This window comes from Quercus lobata, chromosome 7 (genome assembly GCF_001633185.2).
Source record: "Quercus lobata isolate SW786 chromosome 7, ValleyOak3.0 Primary Assembly, whole genome shotgun sequence".
In the NCBI taxonomy this organism is placed as follows: domain Eukaryota; kingdom Viridiplantae; phylum Streptophyta; class Magnoliopsida; order Fagales; family Fagaceae; genus Quercus; species Quercus lobata.
This window is the reverse complement of record NC_044910.1, coordinates 30,121,151-30,141,973: the sequence shown is the minus strand read 5'-3', so window position 1 is coordinate 30,141,973 and position 20,823 is coordinate 30,121,151. Positions and strand designations below refer to the sequence as shown.

Sequence of the window (20,823 nt, the reverse complement as noted above, 5' to 3'; positions counted from 1 at the left end):
TTGTACATTCACGTCAGATGGTGAAGGACTAGAAAAATATTTGTTTGTAACTATTATGAATGAGAAATACTAACATGTTTCGCAACTTTATTTTAGATAATTGATAGGGAAGGATCATATGTAGTCTACTTAATTATTTATTTATTTATTTTTAAATATAACTATAGTCTAAAGTGGTTTTTGATCAGTTTAAAGGGAAGGAAAAAATTAAGATAATATAGGTAATAGTCTCATGTTAGCCATGTCATTATTAAGATATGTGTATCAAGCCTATTTAACAAACACATATAAACTTATAAATGAGTCTATGCTTGAATTGTTGTGTATCAAGCCTAATAGTTTACAAGCTTGCTTGTAAGCAAATTTTTTACTTGGGCTCGGCTTGTTTATTAAATGAGCCTAAAATTAAGATTCAAGCTTCGTTAATTTATAAACAAACAAATATAAATAAGTTTTTTATTGAGCCGAGCTTAAATTGTCCATGATCAGCTCCGTTTACTGGCTTACGTAGAACTCATTAACTAGCCGTGCCGGGCCGTGCCTTCATTCCAAAACAAATCATTGTCCAAACGTAGTTGGGCCTCAAAACCTTAAACCAGCCCGAGTCTTGTAAATACCCAAATAGACCAAAAAAACCAAAGTCGTCCTTCTCTGTTTCACTTCTCCACCGCTCGCTCGAAATCTATAGGGGTTTCGCGAACCTTCCTTTCGCTGCTACATATACAACTTTACAATTTCATTGCAAAAGCCTTGAAAGCCTTTTCCTTTGTATCTCAGAGAAGAAGAAGAAGAAGAAGAAGATTGTCTTTGTTCGTAGCGTTATTGTTAATCGTATTAATGGCTAAAGAAGGACCCAACTGGGATGGATTGCTCAAGTGGAGCCTCGCACACTCCGATGGCACTAACCCCAGTCGCAATTTAAGGTACCCCTATTGTTCCTTCACGATTTTTGTTAATTTAGAGTTTAAAATTTCTTTGGGTTTGTATGTATTAGAAACATGGGAAAAAGTAAAGGAGGCAACTTTAGGTTATAATCGAGGTTATAAGTGAAATTTGTATTAGTTGCTGCAATAATGTTCAATTTGAATTAAATTGGTGTTGATTAATTTCATTCATTTATGTATATTATCAGCGAGGAGGATCGAAAATGGTTCATGGAAGCTGTGCAAGCACAGACTGTTGATGTTGTTAAGCGCATGAAAGAGATAACTCTTGTTATGCAAACTCCTGAGCAAGTCTTGGAGGCCCAAGGAGTTACTTCTGCTGATATAGAAGGTATTATATCACAAAAGCCTAGTTTTTTTCATTTTATGTTTTAGTCACGTATTAATTTGGGTTTGGGTTCTGGTGTTTGTCAACTGGTAGATATGTTGGACGAGTTACAAGAGCACGTGGAGTCTATTGACATGGCCAATGGTAAAGTTCTTGCATTTTTTTGGTGAATTACTTCTTATGTGATGAGAAATTTGGGGATGCAGTTGCTTATGTCTTTGGTGCTTGCTTCAGTTATTATGTGTGAATGAGTGCATTGAGTATTGGAATATGTGCAATGTGACTATCTTGATCGATAATTGTGTCTTGTTGTTATTGTTATGTTGGTCGTCACATTGTATAATGATGTGTTCTTGGATGCTTGACGCATACAAGTCTAATTTATTTAGGAATTTGCAATTTTTCCATGGGATATATCCTTTCTGGAGTGGGTTCTTCTACCTCACTCTTTATATCTATTGAGGTATAAAGCTACTAACACCAGTATTTTGCCCCCCTTTTCTTAAGGATTGCTGGATAGTGTTTGAGCCATTACTGGTTTATCCTTTAATGGCATTGCATATGATAACTTGGGGTGTCATTTTTTTGTTTCATTAGCCACTTATATACGCCTTTGCTCGAACTTTTTTCTCCCTTGTCTTACTACTGATTTGGTAGTTTTCAAGAGAATTGAAGGTGTCAATTTTTTTTGTTTCATTAGCCCCATGTATATACCTGTTGTTCTCACTATTTTGTTCCTCTGTCTTCTTTCTGCCTTAATCACGTTTAAGAAAATTTAAGGTGTCATTTAAAAAAAAAATTTCGTTAGCCATTTATATATTCTTGTTCTGCACACTTTTTCGTTCCTTTGTCTTACAGTCTTACTACTGCTTTAGTTGAGTTAAAGAAAATTTGAAGGGTTGGTTTTTTCTGTAGCTAGCTACTTGTATATACTTGTTGTGCACACTTTTCCTATCCTTTGTTTTTAGTTGTGTCAAGAGTATGCCTCATGTTTTGGCTGTTAATGCTTATGCTACAGATCTTCACTCAATTGGTGGTTTGGTTCCTCTCCTTGGTTACCTGAAAAACTCCCACTCAAATATTCGTGCAAAGGCTGCAGAAGTTGTAACAACTATTGTCCAGAACAATCCCCGTAGTCAACAACTAGTCATGGAAGCAAATGGTTTAGAACCTCTCCTTTCTAATTTTACTTCAGACCCTGACGTGACTGTTCGAACCAAAGCACTTGGGGCAATCTCTTGTGAGTGACTTCAGTTCTATAATGAACTTATTCTTTTTGTTAACCATATAATTGCTTGGGCTTAGACTGATATACTTGTAAATTTTGCTTTGGGGTTGACTCTTCAGCTTTAATCCGGCATAACAAACCAGGTGTTACAGCATTCCGTCTAGCAAATGGTTATGCAGCCTTGAGAGATGCTTTAGGTTCTGAAAATGTGAGATTTCAAAGGTAATAATGTAAAAAGTAATCAGTTTATATGATTATTTTCTTTTTGAGCCAGAAATGAATATATAGTCTGATATTTCATTGTTAAAAGAAAAACAAGAAAAACATTATGGATTTGGGGGAGAGAAGCCAATTTCCAATATTTAGTTATAGCATACTTTGGAATGCATATATGATTTACTGTATTTTGTCTCTCAATTAAGTTAGTTTCTCCACTCTTAATTACTTACAAGATCAACCGCCTTTCAGGAAAGCCCTCAACTTGATCCATTACCTACTACATGAGAATGCTTCAGATTGCAATGTGGTAAGTGAGCTTGGATTTCCTCGCATGATGATGCACCTTGCCTCCAGTGAAGATGCAGAGGTACGAGAAGCTGCCCTTAAGGGCCTTCTTGAGCTTGCTCGAGAAGAGACAAAAGGGGCTGATGGCAGCCTAGGTGAAGATGAGAAATTGAAACAACTTCTCCAAGAACGGATCAATGGTATCAGCTTGATGTCCCCTGACGATCTTGGGGCTGCGAGGGAGGAGAGGCAGCTTGTTGACTCCCTGTGGAATACTTGTTACAATGAGCCATCCTCATTGAAAGAGAAGGGGCTACTTGTTCTTCCTGGGGAAGATGCACCACCACCTGATGTTGCCAGCAAGCATTTTGAACCTCCTCTCAGAGCTTGGGCTGCTAACCCTTCCACTGATAAGAGCCCCAGTTCTGAAAAGAAAGAGGCTCCTTTGCTTTTAGGAGGTCCTCCACCTGAGGCTGCAGATAGTCAAAATAATTCAGGTGCAGGAGAGGATGCCAATGGACAGCCGAATAGGTAAAACTAGAGAGAGAATGCCAATGGATCTTGAATAGACAGAACTGGGATTTTTTTGTCCATACGTTTTGTTGTGTACTTTTTGGAACATCTTTCCCATGGCTTGTCCTCACTGTTGGACTTAGGGAAAGCTGCCCAGAATTCTTGTTTGTTTTTGCTTTAATCTGATGTTAGTATTATGGTATTAACAGTTGATAGCCTGAAATTTTGTGATATGTATGGTTTTTGTTGTTGCTAACACTCTAACAGTGTGAAGCAAACAATGTTGGTAATATACGACATATTGGTGCGCTCTGACGTGCAATATTTTTCCAGCCTTTTTTCTTTCATCTTGGTCTGATTGTTGCTCATAAAGATTGCTATTTAGTTGTTTTAAGAATAGCGCAAACAGTGATTTCAGTCTTCTACCATAAAGGGGTTCCAATTATAGCTCAACTGGTAAATTTTTTTTTTTGTTGTATAAGAGAATTGAGATTCAAACTTCACCTACAGTAAAAAGAGATTCGAACTCACCTATACCAAAAATTAATTTCTATCAAAAATTAATTTCTATCTTGACTTAATAGTAAGAGCAATCATCATGGAGGAAATATTATAAGTTTGAAATATTATTGTATTAAAAAAAAGTCTTTTCTTTTGTACTCAAGATTTAAATAGTAGTCTTCGTTCAGGAAAAAGGAAAGAAGTTTTAAATAATGGTCTTCGTTACACAGACTACGCATAGTTAAGACACAAGAAAATAACAAATTTAATAGTAATGTTGATGATACAAAGAAGTCATGACTGTGACATGGAACACACAGGATTTCATTCTTTCCTCTTCACAAGAAAATAACAAATACAATAGTAATGTTTATGATACAAAGCAGAAGTCATGACTGTGATATGGAATGCAGAGAGGATTTCATTCTTTCCTCTTCATGGATTGCCTCGGATAATCTCCATATCTGACTTTCTTGTAAATAAGACAGGGCCCTTCGGCATTTGACACATCATCAAATGGCTCAACTTCTACATTGTCCTGCGATAGACGTGATGCATTATCTTGGTGAAGGGTATAACTTTTGGCAAAAGAGAGATTATTATTATTTTTTAAAATGAATATTCTTTGATAAAAAACGGTTACTACTTTGATGTAAAATAAATAAAACTAAAAGAAACTTTACTTAACATAATTACTTTTTAGTAAGAGTTTCAGTGGCCAGAAGTCTTGTAACTCAATTGATTGATACCTTTTTTAATTGAGAACCAATTTTCTCAATTAGAAAATTGATCTCTCAAATTTCCATTGATATACTGATATAGGGTGACTTATTACCTCCTACTAAACATTTGATTGAGAATAAATATCCTCTCTTCCATTTCAAAGAAATCAAAGGTCTACCATGAAAAAAAAAAAAATAATAATAATGGAGTCATTTCTATGCTAGTATGTTGATTTGGACACAATAATATAAGGCCAACTCAGAGTCTATTTTATCTTCGATTATTTGTCTGCCAAATATTGGTGCACAAGCACTGCTTCATCACCATATGACACACCCCAATTCTTCTTTCAACACTCAGATAAATATTGCTTCGAGCTAGGTTGCTTCTACGCCTAGTTCCTTACCCATCTCTCTATCTGTACTTTATCATGGATTTCTTAAGCAAACCAAGTTTTTTGAGGAGACCATATGGTTATTCAAGGTTGAAAGACACAGAAGAGAAAATTCACCAGAGAGCACAGTTCTTAATCTTCAAAATACTCGAGCAAGCAGACTCGAGAAAACGACCTTCGTAGTTACTAGTTATAATATGCAATTTGAAGGTAAAAATCGGGAAGAGATTAAAGAAGATAAGGGGAGCATAAATTAAATCAGCATCTAGAATTGGTGCCGGTTTTGCTATCTTATTCTACTTGCATTTTATTTCCATTTCATTTTTGCTTTACTCTCTATTTGCACAACAAAAAAGAGGTCCTGTTTATAACACACAAAAAAAAAAAAAAAAAAACGTGTCACCGTTGAAAACCAATATATAGTCTCCATCTCGAGACCAATCTAGTTTCCATCTGGACATTAGTTTGAGACATTGGTGTTTAGAATAAAATTTAGGCTAAAACACTATTCCATAAAATTTGTATGAATTTCATTTTTGTTTTTAAAATTAAAATTTTTTTTTATTTTTTTATTTTCCTCTAAAATTATTGAAAATCTTATTGTAAGGATTCAAAAAGAAAAGTCTAGGCCCACCTAGAATAGTGGCTCCTAGTCCTTCAAACCAAGCCCAATACAATGATTTTTTAAGAGAGTGGGCTTCTGAGTCAATTGCAATGCAAAGAAAATTACAAGCTTAAGACCAATAGAATCAAAGCAGCTAATATGAATATAAAGAACAACAATTTAGTATAAATTCTTCCTCGGGCAGGTCCGAGGATAGGTCTATCATTAATAAGCAAGCGTGATATTTTTATAGGGTGATCCTTTGCTCTCTCACTTTATGTCTTTTTTCTTGGAAAATGTTCATCCCCTCTTTCTGGGGGGTTTCTTTCCTTATATAGTTCATTCCATTGTATCTCAGCCCTCCATCTATATGTCTCAGAGGAACAATTTGGATGCTTGTCCCATCGGGACCCTTCTGGAGGTGGTAGAAAGAGATGTGAGCTGTGAAGTCACTATTCAAGTGTCATTTTCCCATTAATGCAGCTAGCTAAGTTGGTGCAAAGTATTGAATGTGGAGGTGGGAGGTGTCTCCATGAGGAATCTTCCTTCCTCCACCCCTAATGTCTTGTACTCCTCAGGTAAGTGTGATCCTCGGGGTCTGATTGCGTTTAGTTGCTTGGATTGGTAGGTTTATCTTCAAATAGGGTACCTCAATCCTTAGCCCTTCAACACTTATATTTTATGGCCTCAAACTTTAAAAAAAGAAATTCTTTTATTCCTAAAATTTTGAAAAATAGTAATTCTTAAACTATTAAAAAAAATCATTTCATAATTTTAAAGATGAAAAACGAAATCCATACAGACTTGAAGGAAAGAACCAATATTTTAGTCTAAAATTTACTTAGTTAATAAACACTTGTGACATGGAAATAAGAGTGGGCCTCACAAAGAAGACACGTGTTCAAGAGTTAAATAGATTGATACATCGAAATTGTTCGGACTATGGAGGAGCAGTTATATAATAACTTGAAACTCAAAAGGGAAAAGAATTTGGGTTATTAGGCAATTACCCCAAAAGTCTAGGAGAATCCCGCAACTCACCTTGATAATTGTTCAAAGGATAAAGGTCATGAAGACACGTGTCCTAAAACGACTGTCAATTGTTGCCAAGAAGCATGGATAAATTTTTTTCATCTGAGAGGAGAGATTTCAACTCCATATAAAAAGTAAAAACTGTGCTTGTTATCCTTGTAATATCCTCCTTTAGCATAAATTTAGCCTTGATTGTAGTAGATTTGTCATATCGATTATCGAGCATGGACCATCCGTCCATTTTAGGCTGTGTTTGTTTCATGTAAATGATTTTCTGGAAAATACTTATTTTCCGGAAATGTTATTTTCCGGAAAGGAAAATGACTTTAAGTGTTTGGTTGCATTTCAGAAAATATTGTGAAAAATATTTTCTAGTGTTTGGTTATATGGGTGAAAATGCTATTTTCCTACACAGCAATTCATCCCACGGCAGGAAACACCGGCAATCAAAAACCACAACCACCAAAACACCACCACCACACCACCACAACAACAACAAAAATCAAAATCACACAGAAAACACATTTTCGCACCTGCCAAACAAATATTTCATCCCTCAATTCAAAAACACAAATAAAACCCAGGAAAATTATAAATCATAATCCGGTCACAGAGAGAAGAAAGAAGAGAGGGAGGACGATCGGTTTTGGGGTCGAGGACGATTGGTTTTGGGTTGCGACGATCGCGATCGGGGACGACGAATCTGGGTTCGCGATTGGGGACGATGAATTGATGCTGCGACTGCGATCGCGATCGGCGCGAAGGCGAAGTCGAAGGGCGAAGTCGAACGGCGAAGTCAACGGGCGAAGTCGAAGGGCGAAGTCGAACGGCGAAGTCGACGGGCGAAGTCAAAGGCAAGATGGCGATCGGCGCGGCGCTGCGGTGATCAGACCCGGTGCTGCGACGATCGAGTCGTTCTTTCTCTCTCTTTCTCTCTGTCTTTCTCCCTTGCTCGTCTTCTTTCTCTCTGTCTTTCTCCCTCGTTCTCTGTCGCTCGTTCGCCGGATCGGAGCTCTGGGTGTGAGGTAGATTGTTTTTTTTTTGTTCTTTCTCTCTCGCTCGCGTGTTGTGTTTTCTGTTTTTTCTCTCCCTCTCTCTGCGTTTTGCAAGCCACGGAAATGAATTGAAGTGAAAATGAAGGCAGAAATTCATTTCCGTGGTCAAGGCTTCAAATTTCGGTCAACAGGAAATCCATTTCCGGAAAATAATATTTTCCGTCACAGCCAAACGCTCCATTTTCCGGAAATTGATTTCTGAAATTCGTTTGAAGTCGATTCAAACGCACCCTTATACACACCATAAAGCAAATGAATGTGTGGATGTGTTAGCAAAAAGAGATAGAGACATAGCCTTTTGGAAATCTATGGCCTTGTTTGGATTTTGGTGAACTGAGTTAACAAATCTCAGTTTTGTTAACTCATAACCCAATATCAGTGGGGCCCACAGGTTGTAGGCTTGTTTAGATGATTATTCAAACACTTAACTCAGTTAACATATCTCAATATTTTGAGATATGAGTGAACTAATTCGGAAACATGGTGGAAGTGTTTTCAAGTTATGGATTATGAGTTATTAGTGGCAATTTTGTAATTTACCTAACAATATGGGTCCCATCGCCAGTGTTTCGTCCCATCAGTGCGAGCTTTGTGAACCCAATCGATCTGTTGCCACTACTTTCCCAACCACCTCAATCTTCTTTTTTCATCACTTCTAGCTCCTTTCAGTTCTCCCAAACCCATAACAACATCACAAGATCACAAGGCCTTGTGAACCCAACATCACAGCAACATCCTAACAACGACATCACAAGAGCAAGAACAACTTACAAAGCTCTTAACAAACAATAATGTCTTATTATGTTAAAATAAGAAGAGAAAAAAAAAAAAAAACAATAGGAGTTGCAAATTAAGAACCGAAGGAACATATCTTCGTAACCATCACAGGCCAATAACAAAGTCACCCAGCTTTACATCTTCTATTCCCGTGGCATACACGCTTAAAAAATGGAAAGAGATAAACAAATTTGGATTCCCATGGCATACCCAGCAAGCTTAAATAATTTTTGCCTAAAATTTCAAAAAGAACGAGGGATGAATCCATACACTGTTCACTCGTAATGCTCAGGGAAGCCGTCGAAGTTCCTTGGGCAAGTCAAGCGACCACCAATCTAGATGAGGAACAGTGACAGAGCAGAGGATCGACTCTTTTTCTCTATTTCTGGGTTCGAATTTAGGGTCGACGTTGGAGGACGGAGGTGTAGCGGCTCGAGTTCAAGGATGAGGAAGGAGGATGATGCCATGGTAAGGTGACATGGAGGCGGCGCAGGTGGGCAAGGATGGAGGAGTTGATGCTTTGGTGGTCTTTTGGCTTTGGGGTTTGAGAGGTGAAGACAAAGGTTGGAAATAAAGGGAAGGCAAAAAAGGCATATGGAAACTAAAAAGAGAAAAGGAACGCGAGTAGCCATTCTGTGCCTTTGCAAGATAGACAGTAAGTGGGTCCTACAAAAGGTGAGTTTATTTATTTATTTTTTTGGGTGTGTTTTTAAGAAAGCAAAGTTAATCGGGTTTAGTTGCCAAATAGAGTTGGGTTTGTTTTAGGGATTTTTGAGTGATGAGTGATGAGTTACAGGGTGATGAGTGATGATATTTGGATGATGAGTGATGAGTGATGAGTGATGAGTGATGCTGCAACCAAACAAGGCCTATGACAGATGCTCTCCTTTTATTTATCTAGCTTTTGTATGGGATGTAAGGCAAATAAGGACTAGTAGACTTTGTCCCTTAAATGGCTAATATGATTGTTGTTGTGTAAACTCTCTATTATATAAATAATACCCCCTTTTATTAAATTTTTTTTTTTTTATTTCAGTATTTTAATTTTCTACTCAATCTGCTATCGCACTTTATTATTATGCTTAATCACAATCAACTATGTATACACGATCATGCCTTGGTTTAAGTACTCTTAATTGAGACAATACTAAATTATTGATTCTTGAACGTTTTAATAGAGGATACACATTCCATTGAACTCATGTCAAACTTGCAACCTTGGAGGAAAAAAAATTCCATCGAACAAAAAATTAACTGTCGAAGTTATTAATTTTGTGGTCAACAAGCGATCAACAACAATGTCAACTTTGAGACCAAGGTTCTTGTCAAATGCATAGAACTTCGATATTGCGTTTGCAACCGAGTGAAACTTGTTTGTGACTTATTTTTTTTCTTAGGCAGCAAAGCTTAAAAAGAAACACATTCATACAAAGATTGTAAGGGTATGTTTGATATGTAGTAATAAATACTGTAATGGAATGGTTATTTATATATAACAGCTACTTTGTTATTTTGTTGCATCTTCATCCTATCAAAACATACAATCTAGCAAAAAACTTTCCAAAAATATAAACTTTCATCATGTTTAGTATGCGGTAATAGATTTTTAGTATATGTAATATCTTTTAGACAAAAATACCATTTTAAATTATACAATTTGGAGTCACTTTCAATTTGGTTCATATATTTTGATAATAATCAATTTAGTTAATATTATTTTCAATTTACAGTTAATTTGACACCTACCGTCGACTCACTAAAGGAAATTACCTACAGGGTCGGCTCAACAACTTTAAGGGTCTTAAGCGAAAATTTTAAGTAGAGCATTTTTTATATTTAAATATTTATTAAATAATATTTATTGAATTTTTTTATTTAAAATCTATTTTTCTTGCCTTTTGAGATGCAAAATTACTAATTAAGTTTTTGTACTTAAGTTACTCTATCATTTCTTTTTCAATTGATAATATGATTAATCCACTTAATATTTCTTGTGACATAGTAGACCTTATGGCTAAAACACAATTTATAATTAAAAATGATAATTTAACTAAAAATAAAATTTAAAGTATAGAATAATAGAACCTAGTTATTGCAATTTTTCTAAAACCGTGACCACTTTAAATTCTAAACCTACATAAATAAAAATTAATTTATTACATGGTTCAATAAATTAGTTTCATTATAATACAAATGAGTTGATATGATATACATCAAATTATTAATTCGTGTGATAATTTATAATAATTGATAAAGTAAGAGTTTGCATTTAAAAAAACAAAAAGATGTGATAAATTATTAATTAGTGTGTGGTGGGGCTAGCTGTGATGTGCTGTGGCCTGTGGGTAGATTGTGCAGTGCTGTGTGCACTGTACAGTCTTTTCTGCACAACCCACAACTTGTGTGCAGTGTGCACTGTCATTGTGTAGTGCTGTGGGTTGTGTAGCTTGTGCAAGACGTGTTGTCCTACCAATCAAGCAGTGAAGTAGATTAAAAAAAATATAATTTAAAATATTTAAATTGAATAAAAAAAAAAACTCCGCAATCTTAATTTTCGGAAAGATAGAGAGGGAGAAAAGGTTACCTCTGTTATGCCCACAACCTACGCCATCCTTCTTCAATTTTGAATTTATTGTGAATTGAAGGGAATGAACAAAGAATGATTTCAAGCTAGATTGAGCTTACAGGAAAAGATCAAGAATCAAGATGAAGAAAATAAAGGTAAGAATATAGATGGAGAGGCAGAGAGATAGAGAGATAAGAGATTTTTTCTTTTGTTTTAGAAATTTATAATCTCTATTTTAGCATATTTCAAGACAATTATGTTGTATTATTAATAAATTTGTCTAGTATTAATTTTGATTTTAGCATATTTCAAGAATGAGTTAATGAATTTGTCTCCTAAAAATTTAATTTTGTTAGTTGAAGTTTGACTATTTTTGTTTTTTCCTTTTTTAATCTTTTGCATTTTAGGATACAATGAGACATTTTTAATGTATTTTATTGACCAATAAATTACTTATTTATTTATTTATTTTTTGTTATTAAAACATATAGATATATATATATATATATACACATTTTTTTTTACAAGTGAGGGCCTTCTTTTATTTGGGGGTCTTAGGCAATTGCATCAATTGTTCAGTAGGCCCTGATTGCCTATGTGGCACATAATGTGCAAAGCTGGCACACTTAAACTTACCTGGCTTCTAAAATAATAATAAAAAAATTTATCTGATATTAAAAAAATTCCACATAAGAATCTATATGAAAAAAAAAAAAAGATTTGGAGAAAGAAAAAAACTTACTTTGCAATTTTTTCTTACTTTTTCTTGGCAACCAAACACATAATACACAATACATTGAAAATAAAACAAATAATCAATCTCTCATTTCATCGAATCTTCAACAACAAAATGAGACAAATAAGGTGGTGGTTGAATTTGTCTCATATAAATCTCAAAATTTTGTTAAGTTTCTCTTCTTGTTAGATCTGGGATTGTAGACTTGTAGTTGCCTAGATCTGAGTTGTCCTTGTCATCAGGGATGGACTTAGGATTTCAAATTAGGGGGTTTTCGAGGGAAAGGGGGGGGGGGGGGGGGTAAAAAAAATGCATATTATATCCACAACATGTTCACAGCAATTCCTAGGTGATTGTCATTGTTTTTAATTTGAATCAACTACTGAAATTCCTTATTTATTCACCAATAATAGCCAGTAATAACTTGACACTTAAAATTTTTTGTGAAAATATTGTGGACAAAACATTTCTAAAAAAAGAACTCTAAATAAGCATCGAGAAAGTATCAACAACTAAGCATCCATATATTTTGGGTCGAGGATTTACATAAGTTTGGGTTGGACTAGATTGAGTTGGGCTAATGATTTTGGAGGGGAAACGGGCCAAGCTACTTAGAAGAGGGGCCTAAATATAATTTTTTTGGGCTGAAAATATACCTAATATAATTTTTTTTCAAAAGCCGCGCCTTGGGAGGGGGGGGGGGGGGGGGGGGCCTGGGTGTGGGGTGCCTGGGCCCTTCCTGGGGCCCGTCCCTCCTTGTCATAGATTGGGTGACTTTGAAGAATATTTTAGGGAGGATGAGGAAGAGGTGGGATAAAATCAAGTAGTTATTCCGGGGTCTTCTACTTCATTGCCAGCTTGCCACAGCCATTGCCACTGCCAAGTTCTTTAAGTACCGATTAGAGCACGAGGAGGTGTTGTTGAGTACGGCCTTTTCGGCATTGAAGCGAGTACGTATGATTCAACACTTAATAGCCTTGTCTTACCAATAAGTCGAGCAAGAAAAAGTATTGAATTGAATTAGTTGATTTCCTTGTCCCTGATATGGGAACCAGGCAATTTGTTACCAAACCAAATCATTAGTTTGCAACCATACCTTGATTAGTTATATATATATATATATTTTTTTTTTGTCTTTTATTTGTTTATTAAATGATGGTGTTATTTTTTTTAATGTTAACTAAAAGTTATTATTATTATTATTTTAGAGGCCACGTGGGTTTCAACTAAGTGTGTTCATGGTGTGGTTCAATGTGGCTTTTGACCAATTTTATCGTTGCACCACACCTTAATTTTGCGGTCACATATGTTGTGTGGTGCGGTTTAGTGTGATGTATTGTGATGTGGTTTGGTAGGTTTTGGATTGAGACATTTTTCAAAATTTTTGGTTGGATTGGCCCAACCTAAATCTATTTTTTCCTTTGTTTTGGGTTGATTAAGAGTATTCCAACAAGTTTTTTAGTGTGAAATAACTCTTCTTTTATAATAATATTACTATATAATATATGGTGCAGTTTTCTTAATACAGAAACACACGCATCATAGCATTGTGTTGTGCGTTTTTTTTCACCTCCACTTGCAAGGCGGTGCGGTTACTCTATTTTGTGGGTGGTTTTGGTTGATTTAGGTGTGATCATTTGGTTTAGGTGCTGTGCTAGGTGGGCACGCTATGTGCCACAAAGGCATTTTCTGTTATTGAGTTGATGGTATGGATAGAATTGATTACAAATTGAAAATAACATGAAGCAAATTGACCACTACTAAACTGTAGAGACTAAATTAAAAGTGACCCCAAAATGTTATCTTTACCTAAATTTTAAACTAATATATTTCAAAAAATACAAAGTCCCCCCGCCCCCCACACGTGTGTGTGTATATATATATATATATATCATTTTTTACAAAATTTTCATTTTTAGAAATTAATTTTACAATATTTTTGAATATGAATAGTTATTTCATTACAACATCTTTTATTGATAGTAATAACTATCCTATTGTAATCTTCATTCAATGTATAAAATGTGGTATAAATGTAATGTAAGTTGACAAACAGTTTATATTAATAACAACAATTATTAGGTTCACATGAATGGTATAAAGTGTACAGTGTAGGAAACAAATGTGGCAAATGTTAGCCACTTTTAGCAAACATTAGCCACATTTTTACACACAATGTACATTTTATAATTTATATTTTACTTTTCATTTAACCTAATAAAGTAATAATATTCCTGACCCTAAAAAAAAAAAAAACCTAGTAATATTCCTATTAATAATAGAAGTAGATATACATTAAAGTTACTATTCCAATTGTTTGACTAGCCCAAATCTAGGCCTAAGGCCCATTACAAAAGACTATTTATTTTTGGTTAAACTCCGCAAATTAAGTCTATTACAAAACAACCCAACTTTTTCAAAAGCTAGCAACGGTCCCACCATAGAAGTTGGTTCATAAAAAATAATAAAATCTATGGGTTGCTCAACTCTAATTTTAGCTAAACTATCTGCACACATATTACCTTCCCTGAAGATATGATTCACTACTGCTCTAAGGAACATCTTCAGCAGGCCCATTACAAAAGAGTCAAAAGACCATCACCCACTTTATAAAGGTCCCCCACTCTCTGTTATAAAAAAGGTCTGAATCTTATGATAGTAATTGTGGTTTTTTATTTTTTAAATGCATGGTGTCGTTTTGTTTGTCTTCAACAGTATCGTCTTACATTAGACCAATAAAAATTCAACCCAATTGAAACACTTTCTGTCAAGGGAAAGATGGCATGAATCTAAGGAGAGGAAGTCATCCATATCACCGATAGGCACTATCGTCGCTGGCATGTTTAGGGACTGATGGAGTGAAATGGCAAACAAGCACATATTTGCCACTTGCCAATCAAGTCCCTCTTCTACCAACAAGTATCCCCTCTCCACATTGTACAGAGGAGCCCTCCTCTTCTTGATCCAACCTCTGTTCTTTGCCTGAACTTTTTCATCACAACTGTCACGTCCAGTCCATTCTTCACCACCAACCTCTTTGATGTGTTCAATCCAACAGGCAAATTCAGCCTCACTTTCACCAATTTCTTCTTGGCTTTGTTCCAATCTGCGAAGTTGTGTCGCATGAACTTGATCCAAAATTTCAGCTCTTTGTACTCTCTATTGCGGTAATAAGTGGCCAATGTGACCTCCTGTTGATCGAACCATATAGGCAATGCTCTGAACACTGAAAATAAACACGAAATTCAAGAGAGACTAATTCAACATATTATGTGCAATTGCAATTCTAATTTATCATAGAAAACTGAAATTACAAGAAAGAAAAAAAAAAAAAATTGAAAAATAACCTTTGGAGATTTTCCGAACTTTAGATTATTTTGGAAAAAAAATTGTAAATGTGCCTCAAGAGTTTAATTTTTGTGAATCAAGAATCCAAGATCCTACATTATTAATATTAACCGCATAATCTCCCACATATCCACACATAGAACAATTTTTATCTGTTTTTTAACACTAAAACCAAAATTGAAAATTACACCTTAGTCGTAAGTCCATCATTTCACTCCAAACTTGTGAAATTCACAACTCTAATTTGTTTTTTCTCCACAATTTTTGTTTATTATCCACACTTTTGAAAGTATTATTAGTTTCTTCCAATATCCCAATAATAATTGGATAGTGATGACTACTTCTTTGCAATACCATCAATTTGGTATTTGTATTTTTCTTTTAACAAACCTTAGATGTAAATTGATTGATTTCTTTGTACTAATACCCAATAATCATGACAATCATGAAATTTTGGTCATGTTATTGGCATGTTAAATACTTTTCATGCAAAGTAATATTATTTTATATGCATATGAGATTTTCCATATAAATTAAAATATTTTAAAAAGTTTGTAAATTTTTGAAGGTGTCCTTTCTGTCAAATACCCAGTTAAGCTCCGAAGTCCAAACAGATTCCTTTCAAACCTATTTCAAATTCGCAGTCGGCAATAATATATACTTTGGTTAATTATAAACCACTCATGCCAGTTTTTTACTGCTCCACCAACTAATGAATTGCCCCCACAAAATCCATGGTTAATAATTTACGGCTGCTTCCTAATCTTTTGCCCTCACTAACACAAAGGAATTAGGGATTGAAGTGGTTCAGCTCTGCTGGATATTTAGCTTGTATAAACTAAAGTTTGATGTTGGTGGTAAATCTCCTAAATCACCATGTTTTTAGCATTTATAGCTGAATCAGATTCCTGTACAAGTAGTTTGTTGTTTCCATTGGTTGAACTTTAGAATTTTGGTCCTGTTTCAATCAGTTGATTTAACTAAGAATAGGTCAATTATGGGAGCTCACAGTCAATCAAGATGGTTAAGGATGTTGGATATCATGGTCTTCCAAAGGATATTATTAGGCTTAACCATTCTTAAATGCGTTAATTCTTTTGTTTTTAATGGTGTTACCCGAGGTGGCATTTGATGCATGAAGCTGTCATTCTGTTTGGACTTATGGAGCTCCCTTTATTTGAATTGCAGAAATTTTTGCTATTCATCAGAAACTGTTTCTATAAATCTTTAATAATAGGTAGTGGGATGTGTTTCATTTCAATCCTGCTGCAAAATTGCTAATGTGGGTTGTCTGTTTCATGTTTCTGATAGCCTTTTGAGATGATTGATTTTTCATGGATATGACATCCACAAGTTGGAGCAGAGTCTATAGAACATTGGAATGCATTGTAGTCTTATTACAAGTCACATTTGGAATGCATTACTGGAATCTGTTCTTTTGTCCTTATTACTCTTCTGTTCCCACTGGCTCAGAAAACACTCGTAAATACTTTATTTTGAGAATGTCCTTCAATAAGTTTGACAGGTTTCTGTCATCACATATTCTTATGAGAAGCAGGTACAAGAAAGGTCCACCATGATTTCAACCTTTTTTTTAGCAATACAGCCAATACTTATCTTGGTTTCTTGGCCTGCACATCAGTGGGGTAGTCTAGTTCCACTATCACGAACTCACAGATTGTGACATATAGCTGAGCATTTTGTTCTTTATGGTTTTTCATTCAGCTAGTTCTTAAACAAACATGTGGCTTCTCTTATAAGGCTCTCTTTGATTTTTTTTTTCTTGGTAAAATGTAAATCATTTATGGGATGTACAACTGTACTAGTAGCATTCGGGTACTACAGCTTAGATATAAAAGCTAGTAACTTAATGTGAGTTATTTGGTTCAGATATAAAAGCCAGTAACATATTCTCTAAAATAATTGTGTAAAATTTTCAGAATGGTTAGATAAAGAACATATGAGAGATAGTTGAGGACTTTCTCCAGGAAATTTTAAGGTGGCCAATGGTTGTTCAAAAAGGGGGGAAAATAAAATTCGACAGCTTGACAGAGAAGGAAAAGACTTCTATGTCAAGATTTTTTTTGGATAATGAATGATTTAGGTGAAGATTTTAACATGCCGAAAATCACTGAACTAAAGTGAGACATTGTATGCAGGTTATATGAAATCAAAACTTGTCCATTCCCACTTGTCTGTCCATCTTGTATCTAATTAATTTCTACTAGTTTTACCCTATGTTTAGATAGGATAGATGGAGAAGAGAAGAGCATCTTGTAAATACACTAATTTTAGCATATTTACACCTCCTCCTCTCCTCATCACCCTATCCAAACGTACAAACAAGTAAACAATCATTACTCAATATTCCCAAAATCAACTCAATGCATTGAACTAGAAATGCACTAGACCTGTTATTACATACACTCAGTTACCTAGCAACAAGATCCATATATTTCTTAACCCATACTCCATTTGCTTCTAACAAATCCTTGTAAAGGAGATCCCTTAATCCTATCAGCTAATAAACATATAATTAAAGACATATATCCAACAATAATTCAAATAAAAACTATAGTAAAAATCACAAGGACATTAATTCTTTCCTGATGCCATTAACTTCCTTGTAGAGTGTGATAGCACACTTAGTTTCCTTCTTCATTCCTTACGAGGGAGGGCAGAATGTGATAACATACCGTGAAGCCCTGCATTTGTTGAGGCTGGTAGAGTCATCAAAAGCATAACTATAAGCCTTGGGGCAAATAGCCTTAAAGAGATGTGCAAATAGAGTAGGCTTGCAAGTCTTTGGGTTAGCATAGTCCCCTGTGCAGCAATACTTAGCCGATTGCATGGCCAAGCAGGCACTCTTACATCCCACCACCTTGCCTCCTATCTTCACCTCCAATGCTGAAGGGCAGCAAATGTTCAAATCAATCTCACATGACGCAACACCACACCCGACACCACCACCAACAGGTTTCATTGATACAGGCAAATTGAAGCCATCAACCAAACTCACATCATAGTAATGTAAAGGCGAATTAGAGGTCCCGAGTGTCATTTCGACCACGGTTGCTGGTGGAATACCACCTTTTCCTTTGCATTGTAATTGGCCAAAACAATCCCCAGTGTCACATGTGCCTTTTCCATTATCATCGAAGGAACAACCTTGCCTGCCCCAAATCCTTCCTGACCACTTTTCATTCACATCCATGACAGCTTCCTCACCACTGCCCAGATGGAAACCTCCATCTTTAGGTGTGGGCTGCCCTGCACCACCAAGTATAGCGGGCCATACACTCTCATTGCAATTGTTGACTAGAATGAGTTGTGCCCCATCTGCAACCACAAAATTAACCAAAATGAATGAGTCTATGAATATTGGACAAAGTACAAAAAGTAACATAAACAAATTAAGAAAGAACAAGAAGAATTACATGTGGAGGAGAGAGTTGCCATTAGATAGAGGAGAAGAGGTAAGAGAAATTGGGAAGTTGGCATTGTTACGTTTTTTCCTTAATTTGATTTAGGAGGTGATGATTGTGTAGGGAGAGGAAAGGGACGTAAGGTACTTCCAAATATTTGACCACAATGTGGGATTGGTTTGGACAACCGTTGCCTTTTTAAGTGAAACGGTTTGTGGAGAGAGAACTTCCTCATCAACTATTGCTGACTGTGTGTCACTCTCTGCTGCTAGCTTTTCTTTCAGTGTTCTCTTTCTACTTTTACTTTCACTATAAAAGGCATATATGCATTGCTTCCATTGGAGGGTGTCCTCTCTCTTTAGGAGAAACTATGTGTAAATCATGTCTCTTTAGTCTTTATGATTCTTTTACTTTAAAATAAAAGAGTAAAATACTATGTATGTCTGTCTCTAACATGATCACTGAGTCTTCCTACATGTCTACTTCATCATTAACATTATTATGTTCCTAGCGGTTGAGTCCGATTTCAGATGTTGTATTCTTCGGATACACTCTGTGTTATTGGCAATAAATTTTGCCAATATACGTACTGAAAATTTGGAAACTATTCTCCCCCTGCTATATATTTTCTCCAATTATCAAACTCTATCAATACCATGTCAATTTTCTTCTTATCTTCACAATTGGAAGCAAGTGTAAATTTTTTTTAAATTTTTTTTTAAATTTTTTATACAAGATTATACACTAGTCTAAGTTAAGTGTATATGTGTATAATGCTTTCTTGGAAACTTGACCCTTGGCACTTATCTACCACACCTCACAAGAACTTTGTACTTAGACTATTGCGTGGTGGTATTGTAATCAATTTCTGACAATCCAAATGGCACTTTATAAAAAGACTTAAGAAACTTAAAAAAGCGATTGTTTATTTTTGTACCCAGAATGGAAAACAGAGTAGACTGCGCTTTTGCTAGTATAAAATAGGAAAAAGCAAGACCTAATTCACGGATCAGAATAATACTTCTTACTTTCTCATCCTTGTAGCATAAGCAAAGTAGTGCAACTAAACCTAATTCACGGATCAGAATAATACTTCTTACTTTCTCATCCTTGTAGCATAAGCATTACTCTCTCTCTATCTCTCTCTCTCTCTCTCCTCAAAGTAGTGCAACTAAACAGAAAGTTATACTGGGAGTACATTTTGCTGAGATGAAGCTTGTCAGAGACAAAATTAGATTAGACAAAAACTGATAATGAGGATATGCCACTCAAAGTCAAAAGTGAAAAATATTTAAGAGCCAATCGTTTTCTCAAAAAAAAAAAAAAAAGAAAAGAAAAAAAAGGAAAAAAAAAAAGATAAGAGAATAAAACTTCATGTACACATTCTCTCAGTCAGATTGCAAAAATTATTGCATATCAGTTTAGCCCAACTTATCAGCCGCCCTGTTGTTTTGGAAGACTCAACGAATTGTAAGGAACTCAATGGAATCCACATGCAGAACAGCAGAAGAGAAGTGGCAACAGGCAAGAGTGTGATCGATGTATTATTGCTTAAACGTGAGGTATACAAGGGTTGCAGTCGTAAATAATTGTGCAGTTTAAGCAATATGCACTGTAATTAACTTAGGACGTACGGACACTTCATTTGGAGTACCATATTCATGTTATATCCTTATTGTAACAATGTTCAATCTGCCGGATTATGTTATAATTTTTAAAAATTGCTCGTATCGTTGTATCGTATGCGTACTTATACTTGTACCCGTGTTTGTATCCGTGCATCTTAGTAATTAACACCACGATTAACAGTAATTAATATAAAAAATCCAAATAATTCATTTTAGAGGACCTCCTGAAGCACATAATGGCTCAAGTGTTGGTCTATTGAGAGAGAGAGAGAATTAGCTTTTGTTGTATAATCCATATGCCCATATCCAAACAAGGAACAGTTACATCCCTGCCTTCAATCCTCTCTAATATTTTCCAATTCAGTGTAAAAGGAAATAATTATTAATTAACAAACAAAAATTAAATTTTCACCCTCCTGTTAAAAATAAATAAAAAATCTTGAAGATTACCTCCAGTTGTCTCATAAATAAGGTTGTGAATGAGTTGGGAAGAACCAAATATTAAAAGTTTAGAAGT

General features: G+C 35.1%; 2 protein-coding genes across 2 annotated transcripts; one reads left to right on the top strand and one right to left on the bottom strand.

Annotated features, from left to right (window-relative positions):
- The first annotated feature begins 603 nt into the window (after positions 1–603).
- On the top strand, positions 604–3,835 carry LOC115953867 (hsp70 nucleotide exchange factor fes1-like). Its single transcript, XM_031071689.1, has 6 exons — positions 604–923; positions 1,133–1,275; positions 1,366–1,416; positions 2,291–2,512; positions 2,620–2,722; positions 2,969–3,835. The coding sequence occupies exons 1-6, from the start codon at positions 838–840 to the stop codon at positions 3,537–3,539; spliced, it is 1,176 nt and encodes a 391-aa protein (XP_030927549.1). The 5' UTR covers positions 604–837; the 3' UTR covers positions 3,540–3,835.
- Positions 3,836–17,618: 13,783 nt separating this feature from the next.
- Positions 17,619–18,858, bottom strand: LOC115953547 (thaumatin-like protein). The gene is made up of 2 exons (XM_031071272.1): positions 18,691–18,858; positions 17,619–18,592 (listed from the first exon to the last, which is right to left on the bottom strand). The coding sequence occupies exons 1-2, from the start codon at positions 18,752–18,754 to the stop codon at positions 17,919–17,921; spliced, it is 738 nt and encodes a 245-aa protein (XP_030927132.1). The 5' UTR covers positions 18,755–18,858; the 3' UTR covers positions 17,619–17,918.
- Between the last annotated feature and the right edge of the window lie 1,965 nt (positions 18,859–20,823).